The 25,779-nt window shown below is 41.3% G+C and overlaps 1 protein-coding gene across 3 annotated transcripts; it reads right to left on the reverse strand.

Annotated features, from left to right (window-relative positions):
- Window positions 1-10,823: 10,823 nt before the first annotated feature.
- On the reverse strand, window positions 10,824-22,774 carry gpatch2 (G patch domain containing 2). 3 transcript variants are annotated; one of them, XM_063495434.1, is made up of 10 exons: window positions 22,579-22,774; window positions 21,518-21,761; window positions 20,595-21,142; window positions 19,767-19,831; window positions 18,656-18,853; window positions 16,523-16,643; window positions 16,155-16,194; window positions 15,841-15,905; window positions 15,594-15,682; window positions 10,824-12,965 (listed from the first exon to the last, which is right to left on the reverse strand). In XM_063495434.1, exons 1-10 carry the CDS (start codon window positions 22,626-22,628, stop codon window positions 12,796-12,798), a joined length of 1,590 nt encoding a protein of 529 aa, XP_063351504.1. In that variant the 5' UTR covers window positions 22,629-22,774; the 3' UTR covers window positions 10,824-12,795. The 3 variants fall into 3 exon arrangements, with proteins under 3 accessions (XP_063351504.1, XP_063351503.1, XP_065328065.1); XM_063495433.1 differs by having other exon boundaries at window positions 20,592-21,142; XM_065471993.1 differs by lacking the exon at window positions 22,579-22,774 and adding an exon at window positions 22,442-22,514 and having other exon boundaries at window positions 20,592-21,142.
- Window positions 22,775-25,779: the final 3,005 nt, after the last annotated feature.

The raw sequence follows: 25,779 nt of genomic DNA on the forward strand, positions 1-25,779 counted from the left end.
TTGTCAAGGTCAGAGGACCCAAACTGAGAGGAAATTGGATAGGATGTTCAGAAACAACCCAACAAAGCTTAAGCCTCCCATGAACTGGAAGCTCCTTGAACTCCAGTGTCACCGTATACAGTGAAGTGAGTTTGCCATTACCATTGACTGAGAGGATGCCGACCGAGAAAGAAGCCACTGCTCCAAAATTGACAGGTACCCACATAGCCAAATGGCTTCTGGAGAAAAGTTTTATGGTTAGACAAGAAAAAGATTGAGCTATTTGACTACAATGACAAGAGGTATGCTTGGTGAGGTGAGGTGAGGCGAGGTGAGGTGAGGCTTTCAAACATAAGAACACTGTACCAGCTGTCAAGCATGCTGGTGGTAGTATCACGCACTGGTGCCAGTTGTTTCGGTGCCAGTGGTACTGGTACACTGCACAAAATGGATTTAATAATGAAAGAAAACTATCTGCAAATTCTTCAAGTTCAGCTCAATTCAACAGCTAGAAACCTGGACACAGTTTAGTCCAACAGGACAATGACCCCAAACACACATCAAAACTTGTTTTGCAATGGATAAAGCAGGCTAACATTAAGCTTCTGGAAAGGCATTGCCAAAGCCCCGACCTCAGCCACATTGGAAATTTGTGGGCTATGCTTGAAAGCTGGGTTTGTGCCAGAAAACCAATCAATTTAAATGAACTCTACCAATCCTGCCAAGACGACTGATCAAATATCCAGCCAGAATTATGCCAAAAGTTGGGTAGTGGCTACAAAAAGCATCTGATCAAGCCATAACTTGTTAAGGGAAATTTAAGCAGATATGTTTGTATACTTTTTAAAAATCATCATCAATCATTCCAAAAAGTACCATGACATTCATGCCCATGATGAGTGTAAACTACCCACCACAAGTACATGATGTAGCATGATGCTATGTCAGAAATCCAACACAACTTTGCTTTATATTGTAAGTTTCTGCACAATACAATGATCAAAGTAATAAAACAGTCAGTCCTCTAATGAATCCTGCCATTCGTCCTGAGAGAGTGAAGCTACTCTAAGTAGCTCAAGGGTTAGATGGGTCTTATGCAACGCGTGGTAACTACATCCTAATCCACTTTAACGACAAAAACACACATGAAGGGGTCAACAAAAATCCCTCTATGTGAAGACACACAAGCACACGTGTACACACAGACATCTGCCATGTAGTGTGTTTGGTTATGCTGCGAGAGACAGATTTACTCACAGTCAGGATAGAGTGTAATCGGTGTTAAAATCAAAAAATTTAATTTTAACATTGTAGTGTATTATACTGTGTGACTACATGGTTCCAGTTCTATCTGAATTAACATAGGACACAATAACTTTCCTGTGGCAACAATGCAGCAGTTTAATGTTTTCAGGCAATGCACAACACAGGTGTTGAACATGCATTTTACTTTTTCAGACCAGCTGATCTGACCTTTAGGTTTGAAAGGAAGAAACAACACAAACTCAGATAATATAAGAAATATACAGTTGTCAAAAGGAGCTTTATATTTCCAAGCAACAGAATGTCTGCTTTTTCTCTGGTCAGCCTTGGCCCATCTCGTCTTCTCTGATCGTCATGATGTCGTGTTAGTGCTCTGAGCCAACCCCCTGCTAAACTTCCACAGGAATGAAATCACCTGCGCTAATCTGTAGCTCAGATAAAAGGCCAGACAGCAGACTGCACGGAGTGGGACTTTATCTCATTATGCACCACATGAAACACCCAGCCAACGCTAACACACTCTGCATTAAAGCAGCCTCATACACAGATATGTATAAAACAAACATATCAATGCAAGCGCATGCAAACACAAAGGGGAAAGTACATAAGAAAACCTGTGAAGGATAAAGAGTGTGATTTCTAACGTAGACAATTTTATCACAACCGTAAAACACAAAAAGCCAGACAAGTATCACGAGTCACATCTCCTTAAAGCTGATGTAAGAGATAAAACATTTTTACGCTGAGAAATTATCTTCTATAAACCATTTAGGAAACTTAGAGTTGACATTAAAACGATTTTTATCTGTTTAGTTTGGCTCAAAAAGGGTCAAGATTTTTTCCCATATAATAAATGCAGAAGAATTAAAAGTTCAGGTTGAAATTAAACAACAGATTAATTATTTTATCAGCAGTTAATATTTTCCTTGGCAACAGCCGAGCATTCTCGAGACACTCAACAACAATAGTAGGGTTTGCCTGAGCCAAGTCATGGCGGCGTCAATTGAACCACTTGAAAGAGAAATGTTCAGATAATTTCCTTATGACTTTGTGCCACTGTATGAAAGAGTGCTGTTTTTTCACTTTGCAGTTGATGTTTTTAAGTTAGACAGATAAGATGTGGCACTCATTAACTTCAGTCAGTTGGCTGAAAAATTACAATCAAACAGGTTTAAAGTAAGTTCTCATTCAGGCAGCAAGTATTACATATTTCTAAGGTAAAAGAATATGTAAGCAGCCGACCTTTCCTCTTTAAATTGTAAAAACTTACCGTTAACTTTTTAACTAATTGAAAATCTTATTCTATCCGGTATTTGTCCAAACTCTTTTTAAAACTACACAAGTATACAACCCATTTAAAACATTCACCGGGCAGTTTATTGAGTACACCTGTGCAACTGCTTGCTAACACAAATATCTGACCAATCAGTCACATGGCAGCAACTCAATGCATTTAGCTTTGTAGACATGGTCAGGACAAGCTGCTGAAGCTCAAACTGAGTATCAGGATGGAGAAGAGAGGTCATTTACATGACTTTGAATGTGGCATAGTCTGAGTATTTCAGAAACTGATTAGTTACTGGGATTTTCCCCAAAACAACAATCTATACAGTTTAAAAGGTCTTAAAAAAAAAAAAAGAATGAAAGAAAGAAAGAAAATATCCAGTGAGCAGAAGTCTTTAGGTTTAAAAAATCCCTTCTCAAAGGTCAGAGGAGAATGGCCAGACTGTTTGAACTGATAGTAAGACAACAGTAACTCAAAATAACTACTCATTACAACCGAGGTATACAGAAGACCATCTCTGAAAGCACAACATACTTAATATAGATGCAGATGGGTTGCGGAAGCAGAAGACCACACCAGGTGGCACCACTGTCATATAAGAACAGTAGTTTAGACACCATAACCCACCTGAGTGTTGTTAATGACCATGTCCATCCTTATATGACCACAGCGTCATATCGGCTCATATCATCTTAAACTGGTTTCTTGAACATGAAAATGAGTTCACTGTACTCAAATAACATCGGCAGTCACCAGAATCCAATCTAATAGAGCAAATTTTGGAAGTGGTTGTCATGGATGTGAAGCAAATGTGTGATGTTATCTGTGGACCAAAATCTCTGAGCAATGTTTCTAGCACTTTTGTCAAAAAGTCAAAAGGGGATCCAGCCTCTTACTAGCAAGGTGTACCTAATAAAGTGGCCAGCGATTGCATTTGAGTATGCTTCAGTTGAAAGGAGTTTCTTTTTTGGCCAGAAAAAATGAATTATTTTCATATAGACACATATATATCTCCAAAGCTATCCCCATTGCTCTCAGTTGTACTTTTAAGCTTTTATTAGTAAACGTTAGCACCCAGAAGCTAACACAAAAGCTAAACATACCATCTTTTTCATTACCACCAGGCTCTTTCTCTGCATAAACTGTTTTGGTTGTTCATTTTCAGCTAAACTGTGGTAATTTAAGAGTTAGAAGGTATGCTCACCGGACGTGACCGTGCAGTTTCACTATCAGATCCACCCTTCCATCATCAGTCATATTTCAAAGCAGCAAGATGGTGAAAACAGCTGGAGGCTTCATAAAGGGACATTTAGGTGGGTTATTCCATTAGCATCAAGGCTAATTTATCAGTTTCTTGGCTTCGAGCTATTATAGCTGTCGACTTATTTTCCATTGAGGCATCAATATTAATAAACCACATCAATGTAGTCTATGATTCATCAGCTAGTTAAATAGGTAACTATTAGCCAGGATTTAAGCAAGAAGTGACTAACAAAATATAACTAATTTTTTTGGACCCATTTGCCAATTCTGGCCCCTTTTTAACTATTTAACCAAAAATAAACAACAAATGACAAAACCTGACACTGAATAACAAACCAACTGGACAAACTTGGACAACGACATGAATGGAAGCAAACTGCAGCAAATGAAACCAAACACGCTGGGCTGCAGTTAAACATCAAAAGTATTTTTACACTGCTGAGCCTGAGCCGACGACAGGAGCTCAATATCTGCTCTGGAGGGATGCTGCATGTAACAAAGCACCCAGCTGTCAGGTATTGACCCCTCACACCAGATGCATCCAGTTTGTCTGAGAAACGGGAAAAAGTACGGGTTAAACAGACACACTGCATATGTGTGTATGCATGTTCTTCCCAAAAATCACAGCCACCGTCTCTCAGCCTCTGGGTCCAGCTGTCGCATTGACTTCCAAAACTGGACAGTCACTCTGCAGCTCCAAACCCCTCCGTCATGCACATTAGCATCAGCCCTCAGATCTAGTGAGTGTAATCTACTTAGTTTATATCTGACTCACAGTCATCCATCAATTACTGAGACAGTGGGAAAGACTATTGACACTGTGTGCAAACCCTGATGTCCCGTTGCTCCGACACAGCACCTCTCCGGCACTTAAATGGGAGAGACACATGAAAGTCAAAGGAGAGAAAGACAAAAGAGAAATAAGACGGAAAACAAATAAAAGAAACTCCAATGATAGCTCTGCATGTGCTTTGCAGTTGGATGCCTTTAAATAGATGAATGGAAGGGAAATGATACATAAAATGACAGATTAAGTGGCAGATGAGCATTTGGAATCGGATCACTTTCCCTGTATTGATCTGTGGTACACTGCACAGGGATCAGAGGTCACACACACACACACGCATACATACATACATACACGCGTGCACAGGCTTATGCCAGAAACCTGAGAAAGCCTCTGGGAGAAGCTAAAGCAACTATAGAAATGTCACTTAGAGCTGCTAGAACCTGCTGCAGCTATCCTTAGTGGGTCAGTGGTCTTGAAATGTTTTTTTTCACTTATCTGAAGATGTTAAGTCCCTCTGGGAGGGTGGAGGGGGTGAGCCATTCTGGGAAACATACACAGGAAAGCTTTCAGGAAGGCAGGATTTCATTAGGACTAATTTAAGAGTATTTTATGAATATTTGAGACCAAACGCACTGAGTAAGGGCTCGTGTTATTGGTTAAATGAATTGACTAGATTACCCCCTAGTGGAGGGATTGTGTGTGACATTTATAAAACGGGACACTGCTTTTAGCTGAACAAGTTTGATAAGGGATGATTATTCGAAAGCACCGTCAAGGTCCATCAAGGCACGAGCTCAAAGTCAAATACGTCACTGGTCCGCCGTCCCGTCACCGTGCCATGTAGTCTTCTGGCCGGAGCCCATCTGGAGGTTCTTAGGGTGATTATGTAACTGAGCTTCTTCTAACAACATAATGTGGATTACTACAGCAAGTACCCTTTCATATTCTCAACAAGCAGCAGCCTATTGGATTAACTGCTCAGCTTCTGGCCTGTGGTCAGCCGCCTCTGTTTCTGTGCGCTTTCCACTGAAAGGGGAAGAAAACAGAAAAAAACAAAAAACAAGAGCATCTCGCGTCTCTTCTCCTTCGCTGTACGTAATGCCCTTGAGCCTCGAGTCCTCCTGTGCATATTGTCGAGGTGGTTTGGTGCATAGCGTCATTTAGAAGTTACTTGACGTCTTCTCTAAATAAAGTATGCTTGGATTTCATTTACTTAATATGATCATTATTGAAATTCTGTCCTTGGAGATTGATTCTCCTCTTTTTCTCTGTGTTTTTTTAAACCAGCACCACAAAACCAAAAAGCTTAAAGTAATTAAATAGATTAAGTAGGGAAAGCTTAATTCAGAAAACGTACCCACTTGAGTATTTGGAGTTTCTGCATTTTTTTTTCTTACTTTTTAAGTTAATAAACTTTTTTTGTAAACTTGAACTTGAACTATTTAACTCTCATCCTACTGACACATTTAAATCACATGGACAACCAACCTATCTCTTATTATAGCATCATTAGCTATATGATTAATTTCATCTAAAGGAAAAAAAATCGATTATTGTTACTTTTGCAAAATTACAATTAGCTTTCATATTTCATTGACCAAAAATCGAAACCTTTCTTTAATATAACTTGCAGCTTATATCCATGTTATTACTTTAAAGCTTATTTACCATCTTTTGACTCTGGTATCAATTTCAAGTAAACATTATTTGTGTTGTATTTCAGTACACCAGTCATTTTGACCCCAATCAAAAATGGAAATAATGCACACAATGAGCCGGCTCCGAGACTTAATTTCTCCAGCTTGTCGTGGGTCTGCCTCGGGGCCTCCTCCAGGACATGCTCGAAACATCTCACCTAGAAGGCGTCCTAGCTGGATGCCAGAACCACCTCAGTTGACTATTTGATTAAGAGGTGTAGCGGCTCTTCTCAGAGTCTGTCACTTGTATCTGTAATCTTATTTTTTCGTCACTACCCACAGCTGACAGCCATGGGTGAGGGTGGGAATGTCGATCAGCCAGCCAGCTTCACTATCAGCTCTTCCTTTATCGTAACGGGCAGAAAACAGAGTCTACTACTGTAGAGGTGGGCAGATTGACCATTGTGAGGGGATTGATACTTTGTTTCTATTCTGTAAGTTCAGTATGTAGTGAATTGTGTTACAATGGTGAAGTTCTTTAGAAATGAAAAATGCAGCATGTTCTGCACCAATATACCACTTCCCTCTTCTCTTACTCATAAACAAGACGTGTATATATATATATGTGTGTGTATATATATATATATATATATATATGTGTGTGTATATATATATATATATATATATATGTGTGTGTATATATATATATATATATATATATATGTGTGTGTATATATATATATGTGTGTGTATATATATATATATATATATATATATGTGTGTGTATATATATATATGTGTGTGTATATATATATATATATATATATATATATATATATATATATATATATATACACACATATATATATATATATACACACATATATATATATATATACACACATATATATATATATATACACACATATATATATACACACACATATATATATACACACACACACACACACACACACACACACACACACACACACACACACACACACACACACACATACATACTTAGGACAGCAATTTATTCCTGACCCATAGTGGACACTCCACCCTTTTCTAGCTGAGGACCATGGCCTCAGAATTGCAGTTGCTAATTCTCATCACGTCTCCTTCACACTCATATACAAACTGCTGTAGGGCAAGCTGGAGGTCATCGTCCAATGAAGCCAACAGAACCACATCATCTGCAAAAAGCAAAGACATGTTCTGACAACTTTCTGTGTGAAACCATGAAGGTGATGAATGCAGTGATGGAGTCTTTCCTGTTTAAAATGCCCGACAGAGTACCATGACCCCCAACTGCATGCTGTATTTTGCTTTAATTCAGGACCCATGGCAAATATGACCTGTGAATAACTAGCTTCATTTATTAGAACTGCATAGATGGAATTTGCATAGATGGCAGAACTAATGTGGCATCATTAGGATCAAATTCATTGACAAAGCCATAAAACATTAGAATGATAGAAAAGAAAACAAGCCTGTGAGATATGACAAAAAAAAAGAGAATAAAATACGACCACAAAATGCAGTTCATTCAAAATGCACAATTTCAGTATGATAATAACAATAATAACAAGAATAAGATAAGGAAAGCTTCAAAATGCTTTCTCAGTCTGACATTGTCGACATTCAAATTCTTAATAGGAGTAATGTTAGACTAGAAGACTATTACACATGTAGTCCTACATTGTTATTAATGTGATCAAGAAAGGCAGGAGAAAGGGAGTAAAAGCAGGCTAATCTTACCTGTTTATATCCCCGAGCCTTTCCTTTAGTAGAGTTTTAAATGCAAGATTTTTGCATGTATTTTCACTGTTCTATTGGCACTTTTACTCAAGAGTATTATCTTTGTCATTGGTGCTTTTTCACAAGTTGTTAACCCTCCTTTACACACATGCACAGACACGGTTATCTGACCGGTCTCTGGTGAGGATCTACTGATGCGGGACCGGGGCACATTAAATCCTGGGAATCAGCATCTCACACACCTAATGCTGATGTCAGGAATTATTATAAACATTTCACATACCCACACACACACACAGCCCATCTCATCATCTCACTTATATCTCCACAGGTGGCAAATTTTACCCTCGAGCTCAATGTCAGCATGTCTGCATAAACAAATCAACGCAAAACGCACATAGACTGAAAGGGCTTATCCTGTCACGTTATCTGTTTTTTTCCCTCTACCACAGCTTTATGAATTCACCCTCTGGCTCTCCGTTTATCTGCCCATCCGCCTCAAACCCAGCCAAACCCATTTTGTCAGCAGCTCCACAGGTGAGCCCGTCTCATTTCACAACGGTGTCTCGTACCACGTCGAGCTAATGCCAGGTCTCTTCCTTCAGTTATTTCACCTCCCTCCATTCATCTTTCAATTTTCTTCACACTGTGCTTCTGTTCTTTCTTTCCCCTTATACACCTCTGGGATATTTCAGCTTTTGAGGTGAGATGTGACACAATTAAACGTCTCCCCTTCCTGCCCAACTCTTTCACCAGTCTTCGGGGGTGGGGTCCTTGCGGTGACCCCACCTTCCGGTCATCCCCTCAGCCCGCTCAGCACAGCGCACTTAATCCCGGCCGTGCCAAGGTAGACCAGTCAAAATGTAATTTTCTGCAAGATTACACATGATAATGACTCGCTTTGGAGGGCCGCCATAAATAATGACTTCCAATTATAGATGCATAACTATCGATCTGTCAACAGAAGCACCGAGGAAGAAGAGAGAAGCCCGGGGCTTGGGTGGTGGTGGTGGCAGTGGTGGTAGGGGCAGAGCTGGACAGATGTTGTGTTTACTGACATTTTTGGGGGGGGATAGCATGCAGACAAAAAAAGAAAAGGAAAAAAAAAAAAAAAAAAACAGAGGACGCTGCCGCAGACACACTTAACAACTGCCCGACCGCTTTACAAAGTCTTACATGAAGGCTCAGAAGCAAGTGTTGATGTCAGCCAATAAAAATAAAAAATAAAAAAGCCTGAGAGATGAGTTCACCTGGGATCAGAGCAGACCTTCACCTGCTCTGGCACACGCACACACAAACACACACACACACACACAAACACAAACACACACTTCTGCTCCAATTCAACACCACACTGGACTGTTTCGAAGGAACAAAAACAGAAAACACACACACACACACAAAACCACATCACCAACACATTTGCTGCAATTAAAAGAAACCTCGCATCTACTACTTCTTCGTCCGCTCAGCCTTATTGCTCTCGCTCAGTACTCACTGTCAGTTTCATGCACTGGCTGGCTGGCTGGTCCTCCGCTCTACAGCTGCAGTCAGTCAGTCTCAAGGACAAACGCTCCAGCTCTCCTCGCCTCCGGTCTCTGTAGCTCAGCGATGCAGCAGCACGCGCACGCACACACTCCCAACACACAAAAATTTCATAAACACACACATTCCCCTCACCCTCCCTTCCTCTCTTTCTGTTCTCAGCGTCTCACTCTGATCCAGTGCTGAGTTTACCTGCCTACCTTGCTCGCAGGGGGAGTCCTGAGAGAGTGTGTCAGACAAAAAGTGTGTCTAAGAGCAGGGGTGGGTGGTGGGCAGACTGTTGGAGGGGTGAGGGAGAACACAAGCCAGCGTACCCTTATATGCAGAGGGAGGAGGTGAGTAGAAGGGAGGGTAGAGGACACACAGGGTTCCTGTATTCCCACAGATACAGAGGAGGGATTTCTATTGCAGCCTTGCAAAAGATGGGAGAAAAAGAGAGGAGGGAAGAAGACAGAGAGAGCGCGAGCATCATATTTCAGTGATGTTGAGTCAGCATGTGCATGGGATGTGTGCGTTTATAGAGTTGGAAATATTTCGAGGCCACGTTCTGATTTGCAGAAAGCTCTCTTCATCAAAAGGGAGCTGCGACCGTGCCGTCTCAAGAGCAACCAGAGAAGAAAGTTCTCCTGGTTTGTACTTAAAGGGCTCACATCCTGATCGGAGTAAGTTGCCTCACTGATGATGTACGTTTTACAACTTGATTTCAGTGTCCTAAACGACTGCGGATTCTGATGCTCTGTTCAACCAACTTTAAAGCCTCAAAAATATCGGTTTAACTCCACAGGACAACTCTCAAAATTCAATCCCGTTGTTGTTAATATGGGTAAATTAGTAAAAGAAATTAAACACTTAAATGCTGCATAAACTGCTGCTTTATTAAACCACTAATCTACATAATACTATGCAAGTAAAAAGAGCCCATCATCAGGTCGAAAAAAGAAGAAACACAAAACCCATCAAAGTTCTATAGGCAAAAAAAACAAAGAAAATCAGCAATTTGGTACATTTTGGTGTAAGGAAGGCGCTGGTCAAGAGAAAAAGGCCTGAAAAACAACAGAAGAGAAAATTTGACAATCGCAGAATTCCTTTTCCTTGACAAAGAAAAACCTTTTCACAATAATCCAAGACAAGAACACTCTCCAGGAGGTAGGTATATCATTGTCAAAGTCTACAATCAAGAGACGCCTTCATGAAGGGAAATACAGGGGATTTACGACAATGTGCAAACCAACGTTTACACTTCAGAACTAGAAGCCCAGATTAGACATTTAAAACTATTAAATTTTTTTTTTTAAACAAACAAAAAACATAGATGTCCCTAGTGGAAACAGTTGATTTATGGAAAAGATAGGAAAGGCTCATTATCCACAACATAACCACAGTGTTAAAGCATGAGCATGTATGGTTCCAGAAGAGTCTGGTTACTTGGAGTAAACCTGCTGTAGTGATGATGATGTGGCTGCTCACAGAAGCAGCAGGATGAGAGTGTACAGAGCAATAGTCTCTGTGCAGATTCAGCCAAATGCTGCAAAGCTGATTGGACAGCGCTTCACTGTACGGAAGTATAATGACCAAAACATACTGCAAAAGTAACCCAAGAACTTTAGGTCAAAGAAATGTAGTGCTCATAAAATGCTGAGTCACCTTAACCTAAGTAATCAGGCTTCCCCCCCCCCCCCTTTCTTCAAAATCCATCCTCTACCTGGGGCTGCAGTAAAAATGTAGAGATTTTTTATCAAATTATAATCATCAGCAAGGTTACCTTTGAGCCTTCTTACAAAAAAGGACAATCTAAAATCAAATTAATAAACAATTAATGTGTTAGTCTTTTTTGCTTAATTTCAGATTTAACAGTTTTGGTTAACCGAGGCTAAATTTCTACTGTACACGCTTTTCTTCCACATCAGAGCTCCACTCACATGTCTTTGAACTGTCACGAGTTTAATGAGGTAAGTTAGGTCCTAAGGTTAAAAGCTGTTCAGAGGAAATACTGCTACACTTTAAATATCCTGCACCATTTCTAATCAACATCTTTCTATTTTTTTCTGGCCCCTTGATCTCTCAGCTGCACTTAAATTTACTTTAGCTATATATCCACAACAATCCGCTGTGTCTGGCCAATATGCTAATAGGGTTAAATTACCCAACAGCTGCATAGTAAATAATACAATTAGGTAAGCAGCCCAACTTATTTTAATAAATGCGTCTGACTTCCTGTGTTGTGCCGCAGGTGTCTGATTAGACGTTAGCCAGCCCGCACTTCCCCACAATCCTGCGAAAAGGTCTAATCAAGCAAATTAAGCAGAAAGCACCGGTTAAACACAGGTTCCTTCCTTCAAGTGTGTGCACTGAAACGCCAAAATGCTCATATCATACCGTGTGTCTGTGTAAAGTCACAGAGCGTGCTTACTCTTGGCTACGTTTGCAGCAACACTGTTTAAAAACCTTAAATAACGTTCAATAAAACATGAAACGAAAAGCAGGGTGTGGTGAAACTTCAGGCTTCGTGTGCAAATGTGTGCATACTGGTGCTAAATGAAGAGAAATTTGTTACTTGGATTTTCAGCCTTTTTCTTTTTTTGGGAGAGAGATTAAAAACATTCTCATGACAAGATTTCTCCAATTAAATCAACAATAAAAAAAAGGAATTGGGCGGGGAAAAACATCCAGATATCCAAACTTACATCAATAAAGCGTACCCTAAATTCATTACAATTAAAAAAAAAAATAAGAAGAATAATCTTGAGGTATAGCCTTCTCAAACAATTGATTTTAAAATTCTTGTGCAACATCAGACAAAAACCCTATCATTGATTCACTAACCAACACAGCCGACTGAAAAACCGTTGCCGTCGTCACTGGCGACCTGAAGCAATACTGTTTGTATGTAGTCAACAGCACCCCAGTTCTCTGACCAGTAACACTGGCATCTGAGGTAACGGATGAGACATCACATCACTTTCTCCAACATGGAGTTTCTCAAGAAGACGCGTGTCATTCTTGACTATGGATCACTTTTCGTCCTTTACTTTCACATGTTAAGGAGTCTGTGCCGAGATCTCAGTCTTCTTGCAGTTTCCCCAACATGGGAAAGTTTCATTTTTGTTTCATCTCAGGTCGTTTGCTATGATGAGCAGCGTCCTTCTCTTGTTGTTCGTGCACCTGGATTATTCCAGACCTTTGTGTGTGGTTTTTTTTGATAACCCTGAGGAGAATTTCATCTCGTCCCTCCTTGGTGGGGTATATTATCCTGGCCTCACTCTGAGTGTTCAGCTGAAACCCAAACCCGTGCCTTTAGGTCTCTGGGTGGCCCGGATGGGCTCAGTAATGCCTCTTCCCTCAGGACCCAGGCCCATCCCTGGACTCCAACCCATGGTTTGCAGCATGCGGTTCCCCATGTTGGTCTCAGGGATCGGAGGTGCGTTCTCCCCGACCACTCCTGAAAACAAAGTTTACAGATTAAAGAAAGCTAATCATTTCTGTCTACGCATCCTCACTCATACCATGTTAAACACTACGTACAAGTGTCAGCTATAAAGGAGATCTTCAAAGCAGCTCAGACAATGTACGCGTGAAATGAGTAAATAATAAAGTTAGTTTGACGTCATGCCCCACAAACAGTTTAAACACAAAGCTAGAGACAGTTATAGTGCAGTAAACAACTTAACATAACAGGAAATTCAATCACAGGTAAGTGGTACATAAACTCTTCTGCTTACTTTCTCTCATCTGAAGACCGTAGCCATCTTCCCAGCAACAAATTTTTTCCTCCCCCAAATAAAGTAAGGTAGACTTGCCTTTTGTCCTTAGTGCCTTATTGCTATGTATTACTATTGCTATGTCTGTGAATGGAGTGCACAGTGTAAGGAGTGCTTCGAGTACTAAGTCAGAGTAAAGAACGGCTATTTATATAAATTTCAGTCCATTTAGCTGGGACTGTACTAGAAGGGGAAAAAGTACTGGTGGCTGCCAGTGCTACCCTCTCAGTCTCCTGGTAGATGTGCCTATGGTATGAATTTGAAAAATGTAGGTGACATCTTTGTTATCATGGTCACAAAACTTTCAGGAAACTTAAAAATAAATAACTGGTTTATAAAACGATGACAAGATACATCAGAGCCAAGGATGCACTGAATACATAAAATTCCTTGAACTACACAGGAATAAACTGGCACCAGAATAATGTTAAATAACTAGTTTGTCATAGTACTATCAAACTGCTAGCTTTTTTTTTAGTCATAAATCAAGGACAAAACATCTGAAATGTATCCAGTGGTTGGAATATTGAGGCAAAACAGCTGTTTGTAGCTTTTTGAAGTTGATATGTGCAAAACAATTAGCTCCAATATTAGATCTGTTATGTTTTAATCACACAAGCTTAGAGACCGGTCAGTGAAAGATGTGTACATCTCAACCAGTTGGTGGCTGTCGGCTGTAGCCAGGGGAAATCAGTTGCAAATAAGGTGCTGCACCAAAAACCATCTTGTAATTGCTTTGGTTGCAACACACTGTCTGCAAGAGTGCAAGACTGTCTTGCTTCAAAGTAAAAGTAAAGAATGCGCTCGGCAAGTAATTTGCAGACAAGCATGCAAACTAGTGGCGACCTGCATGCGAACAAAGCAATTGCAAGCAGGTTTACAGTGCAGCACCGTATAGGTCTTTTTACCTACTGTCAACCTACTTACAACCAGCAACCACTCACCAACCTTTTTTTTAACATTATAAATTTGATTTGTGGCAAAACATTTTATGCTTTTTAGTCACTTTTAAAGAAATTAAAAGTGAAAAAAAAGTTACTAGCAGTATCTTTTGGATTTACAATACATTAACCCTAAAACATTAAAATCCTTTTTCTTGTTTACAGATCTGACATTCTGTCTATCTGGTGGTTCAGCTTTAGTATAAACGTAACCATGTAATTGACTTGGCCACATTTTCAATGGTGTAACAAATGCAACCAGTGAAGGGAAGATCATCCGTGTCTGTCTCAGACAGTGATCATTTTGTCCTCCCTCTTCCTGGAAGTTCCCACTCCAGTCACAGAGTGCAACCTATTACCCTTTTTAATCCTCCTTTCATTTGTATGCAGGGCAGAGTAAAGCTGCAAGCTCATTTGCAGACGCAACCGTCTGAGGGTTCGAGCACGCCAGGAAGGACATTTGGCCTCAGAGTACAAATATACGCCAAGTGAGTGTCAGATATGCCACAATGATACTTTGGCAGTCCAGTAGACAGTGGTAATGTTTTCCATGTGCTTGCTGGGTGTTGCCGCCCTATTTAACTGATTTTATCCAAGTTTTTAAGCAGCCACCTTAAATAAGGACCTCATAAAGTTGAAATTAATGTTTGGTTACACTTTTTTTTGTCTGCCCAATTTCTTTAATGTGTGCTCCATTTCTTCTGTTTTTAAACACTAATGCTTACCTTTCTGTTGGGCCTGGGCATAAATTAAGGAAGCCTGCACCTGAGCCAAAGCATGCATGACTCTTTAACCCACAACTGACAGCCAACTTAATCTCATAAAACACTTCAGTACACTAATGTGGATACAATGTCAGCGTTTAGGTATAAATTACAATCAAAAACAAGACATAGCTCCAGACTAAATACATTACAGGGCCAACATTAGCATTAACTCGTCCTTCCTCCTCCAAAAGGATAAACTGGCCCAGAGGTAAGAGGAGTAGTTTTTTTGGAGGAGGTGGAGGGGCTGAGTGGCTAACGGCTAATCCAGTATCTCTGCTGTGGCGGCGTGATTTAGCCAGCTGACTCTTGTCCAGCAAAGCTTAGGAAGGAAAGGGCTTTATTAATGAGAGAAGGTTGTGCAGGAGGGAGGATATGAAGGGAGAAAGATCCGCTTTCTCAAAAATATGCAGCTAAAGCGCACATTTCATCCCAGTCCGTACAGCAGAAGGTGTGGAGGAAAGCTTGGACACATTGAGCTCAACGAGGAGGAGGAGGGGGAGGGGGAGAGGAGAACAGAAGAGAGCCAAAAATACAATAAAAGGAGCAGTTGGTATAAAGTGCCAGATGGTGTGCTAGGTGAAGCTAGGTGTGCATCCAATACCTGAAGGTGCAGTGGAACCAAGGGGTGCTGCTTTGCGCCTCCGCTTGATATCCCCTGTGCAGAGTGAGCCGAGGTGTCCGCTGGTCTGTCTGTAAAACCAGTCAAGACACGCAAAAATAGGATAGCACCCATTTGATCTTAAATAACAAGAAAAGTTCTCATCCCTTAACAAAAAAAACCAAACAAAACAACAACAACAACAAGAAACAAACAAACAAAAAACCCAACGAAGTTAAACTGCTCTCACCTGCTTGCTGTTTTTACTGAGCAGGTCCTCCGATGCCCTCTGTCTGAGAGTGTGTCCCAGTGCAACTGAAGGGGCAATGAGGGAGACACAAAAGAGCGAGTTACCCCTGGAATGAACTTTGTATTCTGCATTTTAAAGTCATTTTGGAGGCTTTTTTAGCCTTTTTTAGGTCGGTGTAGAGAGGATAGGAAAGCTGGGGAGAAAGAACAGGTGAGGGAAGGACAGGCAGTGAATGGCCTCTGAGCGGATTCAAACCATTTTATTCCACAATAAAAGGAATAAAAGGGAAAAAAAGAAAGTGAGAGACAGCTTACCTGTCCGTGTTCTCTCCTTGAGCCTGAGCTGAACCAAGGCCTGTTGGAGATATTATAGTATCATTACACAGAAACTATTGCTTCTCGTCTACCACAGAAACTAGTGCAGATCCCCCAAAGAAAACAGGATTATCGAGATCTTTCTCACATTAGCTAACACACAGGCAAAAGCTGAATGAGGTCTCATCATGCTCCTCTGTTGTCAAATAAAATGCTTTTATGATATCAGTATAAAATTGTAAAAACCAAATTTTGATCATATCCTGCAGGTTTTTAAGTTACTTTTATTAATTCTTCAACACCAAGGCTACTTATTTAAATAGCATCTTTCATAAAATGGAAAAGGTGATTGTGCAGGAAGAACTTACTCGTGGGTGTCCTGAGTTTGTCTGCTCAATCTTTCGCTGAAGCCCTGACTGGAGGTTCCCTGCAGCCCTGCCTCAGGTACCTGATGGTTGCCATGAAGGCGGCTCAACCGGGCCTGGAAACCTGACAAACACCAGCGCAGGTTCATCATTATTTGACCTTATGATACGATCAGTGAAATCACTCAATCGGTTGGGTCAGGAACATTTCAAGGTAGCAAAACACTGATACATCTTTTGAAAACCCAGCTTATATTTCAACAGGTTTGTAAACAGAGCATTATGCACTGGAAGCTGAGGTAATCTCAGTATGACGTACGGTGTTCAAGATATTTATTAGACCACCTGACAATTAAATAGTCCTAATTCACACATAATTACCAAAACGCTTCATTTTTATGGCCTCCTTTGGAGCATTTACAGAAATGGAAGAATAATGGAATCTCCACCGTAGGTGCATTGCATCTAGCATTGAAACATTCTGGAGCTTTTCTTGGGCATAAACACAACAATGCTGACCAAAGAGTTTAAACTTTAACTTTTACACCCACAGTACCTTATTCCAGTCATCTGCAGTCCAATGTGTGTGCTCCTGGATGTCTCAACAATGGCTTCTTAGCAGCTAGCCTTCCCTTTAAGCCTCGTTTTTTCAGCCCTCTGCTTATTGTCATCCCGAAGACCTTCACATCAGCAGTGATTTTCTTTCTGTCTTTAGTACTTAAAACTTTGAAGCACTGGACATCTGTTTTCTGCCTCTTCCTTGGCACATTTTCCAAGCATCAGTCTCAGCAATTGATCGATCCACAGCATACATGACCACACTGTGAGAACACTTTAAGTCTTGCCCAATTTTGTCTCAAAGCATACCCAGCATCAAGAAGTGCTTTAATGCAGACTCTTTCCTTTTCATCGAGTTCTCAAAGATTTACCATTTTGAAAAGGATCGATGGATTTCAAACTGAATTCACTCATTTTTCTGTTTAGGAATTCAAGTGAATTAATTTGCCATCTTAATCAAAAATAATGCACTTTACTATTTTTTTTCTATGTTTTTTTGTAAAACAATACATTTGAAAAATCATGGCTAAGAACAACAATTATATTTTAACAATCATTTTAATTAAACAGCTTGCACATACTGGTGGATAATCCATTGCAGAAACATAAAAAATGGTTTTGGTAATGACAGTACCTTTAATTTAGGGTGGCTGTGGCATAAACCTGTGGTCTAACAAATCTGCAAAGTTGCTCCAGCTTTAAGTCCAGCAACTATGCTGTGTGATGTGGGCTCCAGCTTTTGGGCACTGATGTGAAGGTAATTCTAAATTAGGCACCAGCACCACATTGGTTGGAAAATAGGTAGGAGATAATATGTCACGACTAACAAGGTGTGAAAGGGGGGAGCTAGATTAAAGGTACTGTCATTACCAAAACTGGAGGACACTAGTTAAAAGCAGGTAGCGAAAGGCAGCTTCATGCAGAACAAGTCTGAAAAATTTTCTTTTCGGTGCTGAACGCTGCAAACAAAGCCTTTGTTAGGAGATGTTACTCTGTTATTCCATCCATCAGTTTATTGCTGTAATGCTGATATGTCAGTGTTAACCGTTTGCCTCCTAGTGGTCTGTAGTGAGATTGCAACAACTTTTCACTACAGTATCTTCACTTTGCCCCTCATACTAGATATTATATTACGTTATATGTTATAAAGCTACTCCTTCCATTTGCTCCAACTAGGGGGCACCACAGGAGATCGTCGGTTTCCACCTAGTCCCCGTCCTCTCTCTATCAAACCAACCACATTCATAAAACTCCTCTTTGCCCATCCTCTTGCCTAGGAGCTTCATCTTCACATCCTTTTCTCAATGGAGCAGCATATCCCAGTTCTAATCCAGCTCAGAGAAATTCAGTACATGCTTGTTTCTCCCAGTGCAAATCTGGGCATCTTTAAATGAGCTAATGACTCTTTACATCCTTTTACATCCAAACCTACAGTCTGTTCTTCACCCCTCTTTAGAGCCACTTTGGATGGTTGACCAAAAAAGGGAGGGGGAGAAAAAAAATTGCCATTGTGTCCAAGTTTCTAAGTGATTCAAATGTGACTCTGAAAGCAAGCACATCCACCAAGCAGAAGCCTACCTCTCTGTGCACCAGGGCTCATGAGTGGGAAGGATCCAGTGAGAATGCTGTTAAAGACGGGGTCAGCTAGATCCAGCTCCTCTGACCCAGTCTCCCTCTCCCACCAGGGAACAACTCCTGCTATCCCACAAGCACCCCCGGGCCCCGGACCGGAGCCCGGCTCACCCTCGTAGAACCAGTCACTCTGCTCATCGTCACCTAAAAGAAGGAGTATGAAAAATGGGACCTCACAGAAAAGCTGCTTAAACTCATATACAAAATGAAATAAAAAAGCAATTCCACCACATTTAGAAATAACTGGGAAGGATCAATAATCAATAACGACAAAAGAGGAGTACACAGTTTCTAAAAGCTAGCAAGATGTTTGAGAGAAGTGCTTTTATGTTGTTTTTACACCTGCGCTGTTTTTTTCTGTTTAAACTGTACTCTGGTTCATTTCCCCCCTCAGTCCAGTTCACTTGTGCAGGTGTTAACAGGGTAATCGCACTCAGGTACAGATCAAACAACCACACCAAACGCTTTTGGAGGAGGTGGTCTAAGTCCGATTCCAAATGGTGTGTGAATGCAATCTGAGTCAACTACCAGGTGCATGCTGCAAGTCTGAACTAAACATCTTCACATAGCCAGGAGTGCTTTGCATTCTGGGGTGCGGCAGAGTACCATAGTTATTCACAAACAGTACACAAACAGTCAGTGCGGGTTAGCAACTAGCTGTAAAATTAATGTAAATTCCCCATGTTGGACACTCAGCCAGAACACAGCACCTTCATCTTCCTGTACTTATTTTTGTTGCTTGCGCTCCAGACAAAATAAGCGGACTAAATGTTCTTACATGGTTTGTACTGACCCATTTTGGTTTACTTTGAGTTTTTTCTGCGTCAATAGAAACCAAACCACAGGAAAAAGCTACAAGTTACAAGTACAAACTCATCAACTGACTTGGACCAGAAAATACCCTAAAATTAGACTGTGTGCACTTCCTACAAAACACAACCACTGTGTGCAGACGCGGACCCTTACCCTTTCACAAAATCCTCACTTCTGTGTGCACTTCTATGCAACATGCCAGACAGTTTTAAACACATACCTCAGTACATATCTCAGTACATACCTTGCCTCCCCTCATCATTTGTATAGAGGCCTCCATCACTGCTGTTACTCACACTGCTGGTCTCACTGAGAGAAAAGGGTGGAAAAGGAAATTCAACCAAGTGTTTCTCCACTGCATGACTATATCACAAATCCACATATACTCCATGCATTTACAATTAACATTAATGCTAATAAATAATACCTTAGACACTTTGTGATAACATATAACAGAACAGTAATGTAAACTCCCCCATGTTGAACTACTGCTGGCAACCTTAATCTTTCCTCTGCTCTGCAGCCTTGATGAGCTCAGCACAGCTATCCACCTGGTGGCAATTTTTGTTCGAGTCCCCCTTCAGCTCACAAAGGATCTCATGAGCAGAACAAGGACTACCTCTGCCAGCTGCAGTTCATGATGGAAAAAGGCTGTCTAGCCCCAGGATGAGACTCCAGACAGTTCATTACGATCAAAGCCATAACAATAACCTTACTAGCCCTACAACGAGTAGGGAAACGCTAGATGGTAGTTAGCAAATTAACTTTTAAGTACAAGTTTCCATTTAGATTTTTTTTTCTTCTTTTTTTCAACAATTTTTCATTCAATAAAATAAGTTCCCAATACATTCTAAATGAAAGCAGCCATCAAAGAACATGCATGAGAACTAACTAGTCTGGAACTGGCAACATTTCAGCTTTTAATAGTCGCTTCTTTTTGGTGATCTATTCACCAAACACATTTCAGACATTTCAAAAACACTCCATAAAAATCGCACACAGTAGCACATACAGAGGGAGCTACAACATCAGGAATTACGAGGCATAAAAAGAAAGGCAAAACACTAACCACCTGTCACTCATGTCCTCATCCGAGCCCTTTTGCTCCTCCAGCTCCATCTTGTCTTTGGACCCGTCTGTTGGAGAACAGACGGGGTCTTCACTCTCCACCACAACCCCTTCATCGGCAGCTTCCACTCCCAGCCGGTGTGTCGCCAGTTTCCTCTTTTTTACTCTGTTTTTGTTTCCACTTGGCTCTACCATTCCACCTCCGCAGAACTCCATGGCACCTCTTCCCTCACTTGCACCCAGTCTATGTGGCTTGCCACCAACACGGGCTTTGGGTACAGGCGGTGGCCCAAGCATAGTGGAGGTGGGCGGTTCTGGATCTATGGGTGGGTCCACAGCCATGCGTTTGACCTTACGTCGTCGCCTAAGGCTTCGAGTCCCCTCTGCTGAGCCCAGGACACCTAGGTCATCCGGCCAGAGCGGCCGTTTACTTCGCCCCATGTCGGCTGTGTAGGGGATTCGCCGTTTGGGGCCAAGTTGTTCATCTGAGTCACTGTTGTCACGGGCATGGCTATTGGCAGCAGAGACAGCTCCTGTACTGGCACGGTAGTCCTGCAACAAATGACACTGTGGTGAATACCAGGCTGTGATGCTGATGCTAAATTAAGACACTTGCATCAACATGAGTATGTCAGCTAAGACAGAAGCAACAGCAGTGGGGCCGGATTTATGAAACACAGACACATTTTTACCCCCCAAAAAATGTTTGCTATTGTCCAAAACGCCACACTATTTTAATATGTTTTGGATTTTTTTCCCCCCACAGTTACATTTTTCTCCTCTTCTCAAAACAACTACAGCAAGCCAGATGACTACATTCTTAAATGTAGTAAAACTGGCTCAGGTGGTCTTAGGTAAGACTGTTGACATATGGTTTCAAACAGATGTGTCTCGCCCACAGTCCCTATTCAATTCACCCTATCTCACCTTATGTTCCTCCACACTGGACTCTGAACCCTCACTGAGGTGGCCCGTCTCCCACGGTGGATGTGGGTTGTCTGAGCGTCGTTTCCTACCCCTCCGCTTCCGAGCCTGTCTCTTTAGCAGACAGCCCACTGCCAGTGCATGGTCACCTCCATCACCAAAACCACCACGGGCAGCTTGCTCTGAGCTCTCCTCCAGCGCTGACACCAGGTCATGGACCAGCTCGTCCATCGTTCGGCGAAAGTGCCTGAGATGAAGCAAAAAAGGAGGGTGGATACCATTTTATCTCACACCAGGAGTGGACAATCAGATACCTAAAGCACTTACAAACACTAAAGATTTCGCGTGTGCACAAGTATTGGTATAGAGTATAAGGATGTAGCCATTATGTGTAGATTCCTATTGATGGGCAAACCGCAAAGAAACTTAAGAGACGACTGCTGACTAGACAGATGCAAATTGAAATGCTATCAGGTCAGCTAGCTGTCGATAAGCCCAACTGACGGTGACAACTTTGGACATGGGAGTAAGCTAGCTGTAAAATATCTGAGACTATAGCCTGGTGATTATTCACATTACATAACGTCCATATCTTCTCAGCAAGCAAAGCTAGGGCTAACACACGATGGGTGCACTGCTGAAAAACAGTATTAACAAACCTCAGGCGATACTATTTAATAGCCCGTGATTGCGGTTGCAAGGTTCTCTAAATCGACGCTTGCTTTAGTTTGCACTTTAAGTTGTTAGCTTCGAAGGCTAACGTTTTCTTGCTACTTAGCCAAGCCCTTCCAAAACAAACCTTGAACTACAGAATTTAAAAGCTGACCAACTGCTGGTACGTAACAGCGTTAACCTGTAATAACACTCACGGCATTAACTTATGCTTAGTTTAAACAAGCGCCGTCAAAAAGTAAACAACAAACACACCCTAAAATATTCAGAAGAGCTTAGCTGCTAGCCTGTTAGCGCAGCTAGCCTTCTCTCTGCCTCTAGCCGGCTGATTCACGAGAGTGGAGTGGACGTGAACAATATGTTACGTCTCCGCGGTTTCAAACACCACCTACCAGCCAGTTCCCGCTTTGCCGATGGTTTTTAGATTAGCTGCACGGAACATGAAAGCCACCAAGTCCCCGCTATCCTTAGCCAGAAACAACGGACAAACACTGACACGCCACTGAAACCATTCTGGCACAAAAGCTAACGATCAGCTAACTGGATCAATATGCGACAAGAGGAGGACACCGTGAAAGCAGCAGCAAGGTACTGTGTTGCCTTTGAGTGCTGCAGAAAATTGTACTACTAGCATTGCGATGGGAGAAAGAGATCGTCAGAACATAATAATATTAAAAAGCATTATAATTATTCGATTTAAATATGCCAAAACTGGATAATATATATATGTATGTGGTTGATAACAACATGTCTTATCTACAAATATTTGCTTACCATTAACTGTCATGTATGTACACAATAACTGAAAAGCTGCTGTTGTAATGATGTACGTGAAGGCAACATCAGGCGCTTGACTTCCACGTGTATTTATCTGTATTGAACACTAGAGGGCGGTGTAGTATAAAACTGGATCCTATGGTTGAACTCTGTTGGGCTATGAAATACACACCGATCAGCCATCAGCCAGCAAACATTAAAACTGGTGACATTTGAAATGAATACATTTCATCTCTTTAAAATTAAATGTGCTGCTGGGAATCCTTGGCATTCGTGTGAATGTCACTTTGACACATAACACCCACCAAACAGTGTTTTAGACTAAGGAACCCCCCCTCCCGCCCCATCCCCAGCCTTTAGACTAACAAAGGTCATCAGTTCAAACACACTTTGTAGAATAGTCTACTATTAATTACAGCAATCACTGGAAGAGTCACTGGGTACTTGGGAGTCTTGGATTTCACCCAATGCAACAGGTGGTCTTGTCTCAACGTGATGCAACAACACTATATTGTCAACAAAGGATCAACACCCACAACAGGTGGCACAGTCTGAACTAATGGGACATTTACATATTAAAAGGCACTGTCGGGCATGTCTTATTAGGTAGATCTCTGTGCCAGTGCAGCTTATTGTGTCATTCTTGTGTGATCATTGTCTAAAGGGAAGATGCCCAGTTCCACTAAAATGCAATCCTAGCAGGTGTCCCCCTCATCAAATGCCTAAGAAGTCAGAGGGTCTGGTGCATGATGACCACTCCAGACCCAGCTCAGGTTTCCAACCAGGGGGCCTAGGTAAATTTAGTAAGACGCTGTTCACTTGCACTCAACAGTCAGACACTTGACATGCGCGGAGAGAGTAAGGATACAAGTTCTTGAGCAGAGCAGACTCATATCTATCGAGAGGTGGCAAAGACCAAACATCTGCCGCTGGGATTAAACACACTATGGAATCATGATATCAGCAGAGGATGGAGACGAGTTAGATGAGGCTGCTCAGAACTATGCCACTGACACCACCTGGAGCTGGGTAAAGTGATTTAAGAAAAAAAAATCATCTGCACGTGTGGAAAAAAACACAAAAGCATGAATAACGCTTAAAGCAAGTTATACCCGTTTGTGTGTTTCAGCATTTGTGCAACGTGAACATGAATAAAGTAGTCACGACAACCTTTCAAAGTCATGTAGTAGGTTCTCTGAGGAGAAGCAGGGAGAGCAGGGTTGTATTTTTCCATAATCCACCAGTGTAAGACTAGACGTTACCACTGAAACTGAAGATGACGGGCTCAGACTCATTAGGTCAAGTACAAGTTATGAGATACCCTATAGCAGTTGTTATCAACTAAATTCACAAATGCATCCACAACACTGAAAGACAGCAGATGTTTTCCTGTTTGTTTTCCGTATTTGTTTGACATCTTACAGTTAACTTAAATTACTTTTTAAAATCAATCTGCAACCATAAGCCCTGGAAAAGCTCATTATTTTTCCTTTTAGTCTCTGAGTCAGAGTTTAGTCTTTTCAGCCTCTGTCTCATGATCCTCAGGCCAGAATAGCCTCAGCCAATCAGAAACCTATATTATTTTAACAACTGACTCAATTAAAATGACGTTTAACAAGAATTGCTAGTACCTGAGGCAAACTGTGTTGAGTAAGTCCGGGTTTATGGTGGAGTCATTCATAAAAAATGACTGTCAAGCACCTTTCGCTGCATTTTTTGCATGTATTGAAGTGCATGACCAGATCCATGACAGGACAAGCAAACATTTTACCTGTAAATCAGTAATTCATTTAAATGTTAAATGTAGCACGTTGTCTGCAGAATGGACAGTGTGCTATAACACCCTTACATTGTAAGTACAGCATGTGATCACTGCTTAGGAAGTCAGTGAACTGACATCTCACAAGTCACCACTTCCTCTTGGCCTCACAGGGTGTGAGAACACAAAAGCAAAAATGATTTCCCCTTAGCAGGGCTGTCCTAAAAGAACAAGAACAGCTTGCATGTTCACCAGTTGAGGTCTATTACAACAGTGTAAATGCACCAAGTAGAAAATTTGAAGCTGATGTTTTTCTTCAGCTGAGTAGGCAAGTGAGACTGTCACATGTCAGCAGGTTTCTTGTAGCCTGACACAGGTCACGTCTCTGACCATTCATGTTGAAAATTAAACTGATATCATGTGCTTTTTTAAATGTGTACAACGCTGGCTGAGTTTGCCTGGCAAAACAACGTGTTCTTAGAAACATGTCGGCAGCTGTGTGGCTCATGTATCCTCGGAGCGTCCAGTGACGCCAGTGTTTGTCACCGACATAATGTGTGGCCCACCTGTTTACGTAGGCACTCTGGGATAGGCTTACCGATGGTACAGATATACATCGGTATGTGTAACAACAAGTGTTTAAAGGACAAGGTGTTTACTGCAGATATTCAAAATAGTTTATGTAAAAAAAAACATTGAAAGTGTTTTGGTACACCTGCTTAAAAGGCTTGTTGCTTAAATGTAATCACATGGCAGCAACACCATCCATTTAGGCATGTAAACATGGTGAGGATCACCCACCAAAGTTCAAACTGAGCATCTGATTTAAGTGCCAGACACGCTGGTCTGAGCATTTCAGAAACTGATGATCGAGTGGGATTTTTCCATATAACCATTAGTAGGGTTTACAGAGAATGGTCTGGAAGTGAACAAACATTAATTGAGGCCAGTTCTCTGGGTGAAAGTCTCCTATTGATGCCTCAGGTCTGAGGAGAATGGCCAGGTTGCTTTGAGCTGATAGGAAGGCAACTATAACTGTGCTGATCACTCATTACAA

The sequence above is a fragment of the Pelmatolapia mariae genome, linkage group LG15 (assembly GCF_036321145.2).
Source record: "Pelmatolapia mariae isolate MD_Pm_ZW linkage group LG15, Pm_UMD_F_2, whole genome shotgun sequence".
Taxonomy (NCBI): domain Eukaryota; kingdom Metazoa; phylum Chordata; class Actinopteri; order Cichliformes; family Cichlidae; genus Pelmatolapia; species Pelmatolapia mariae.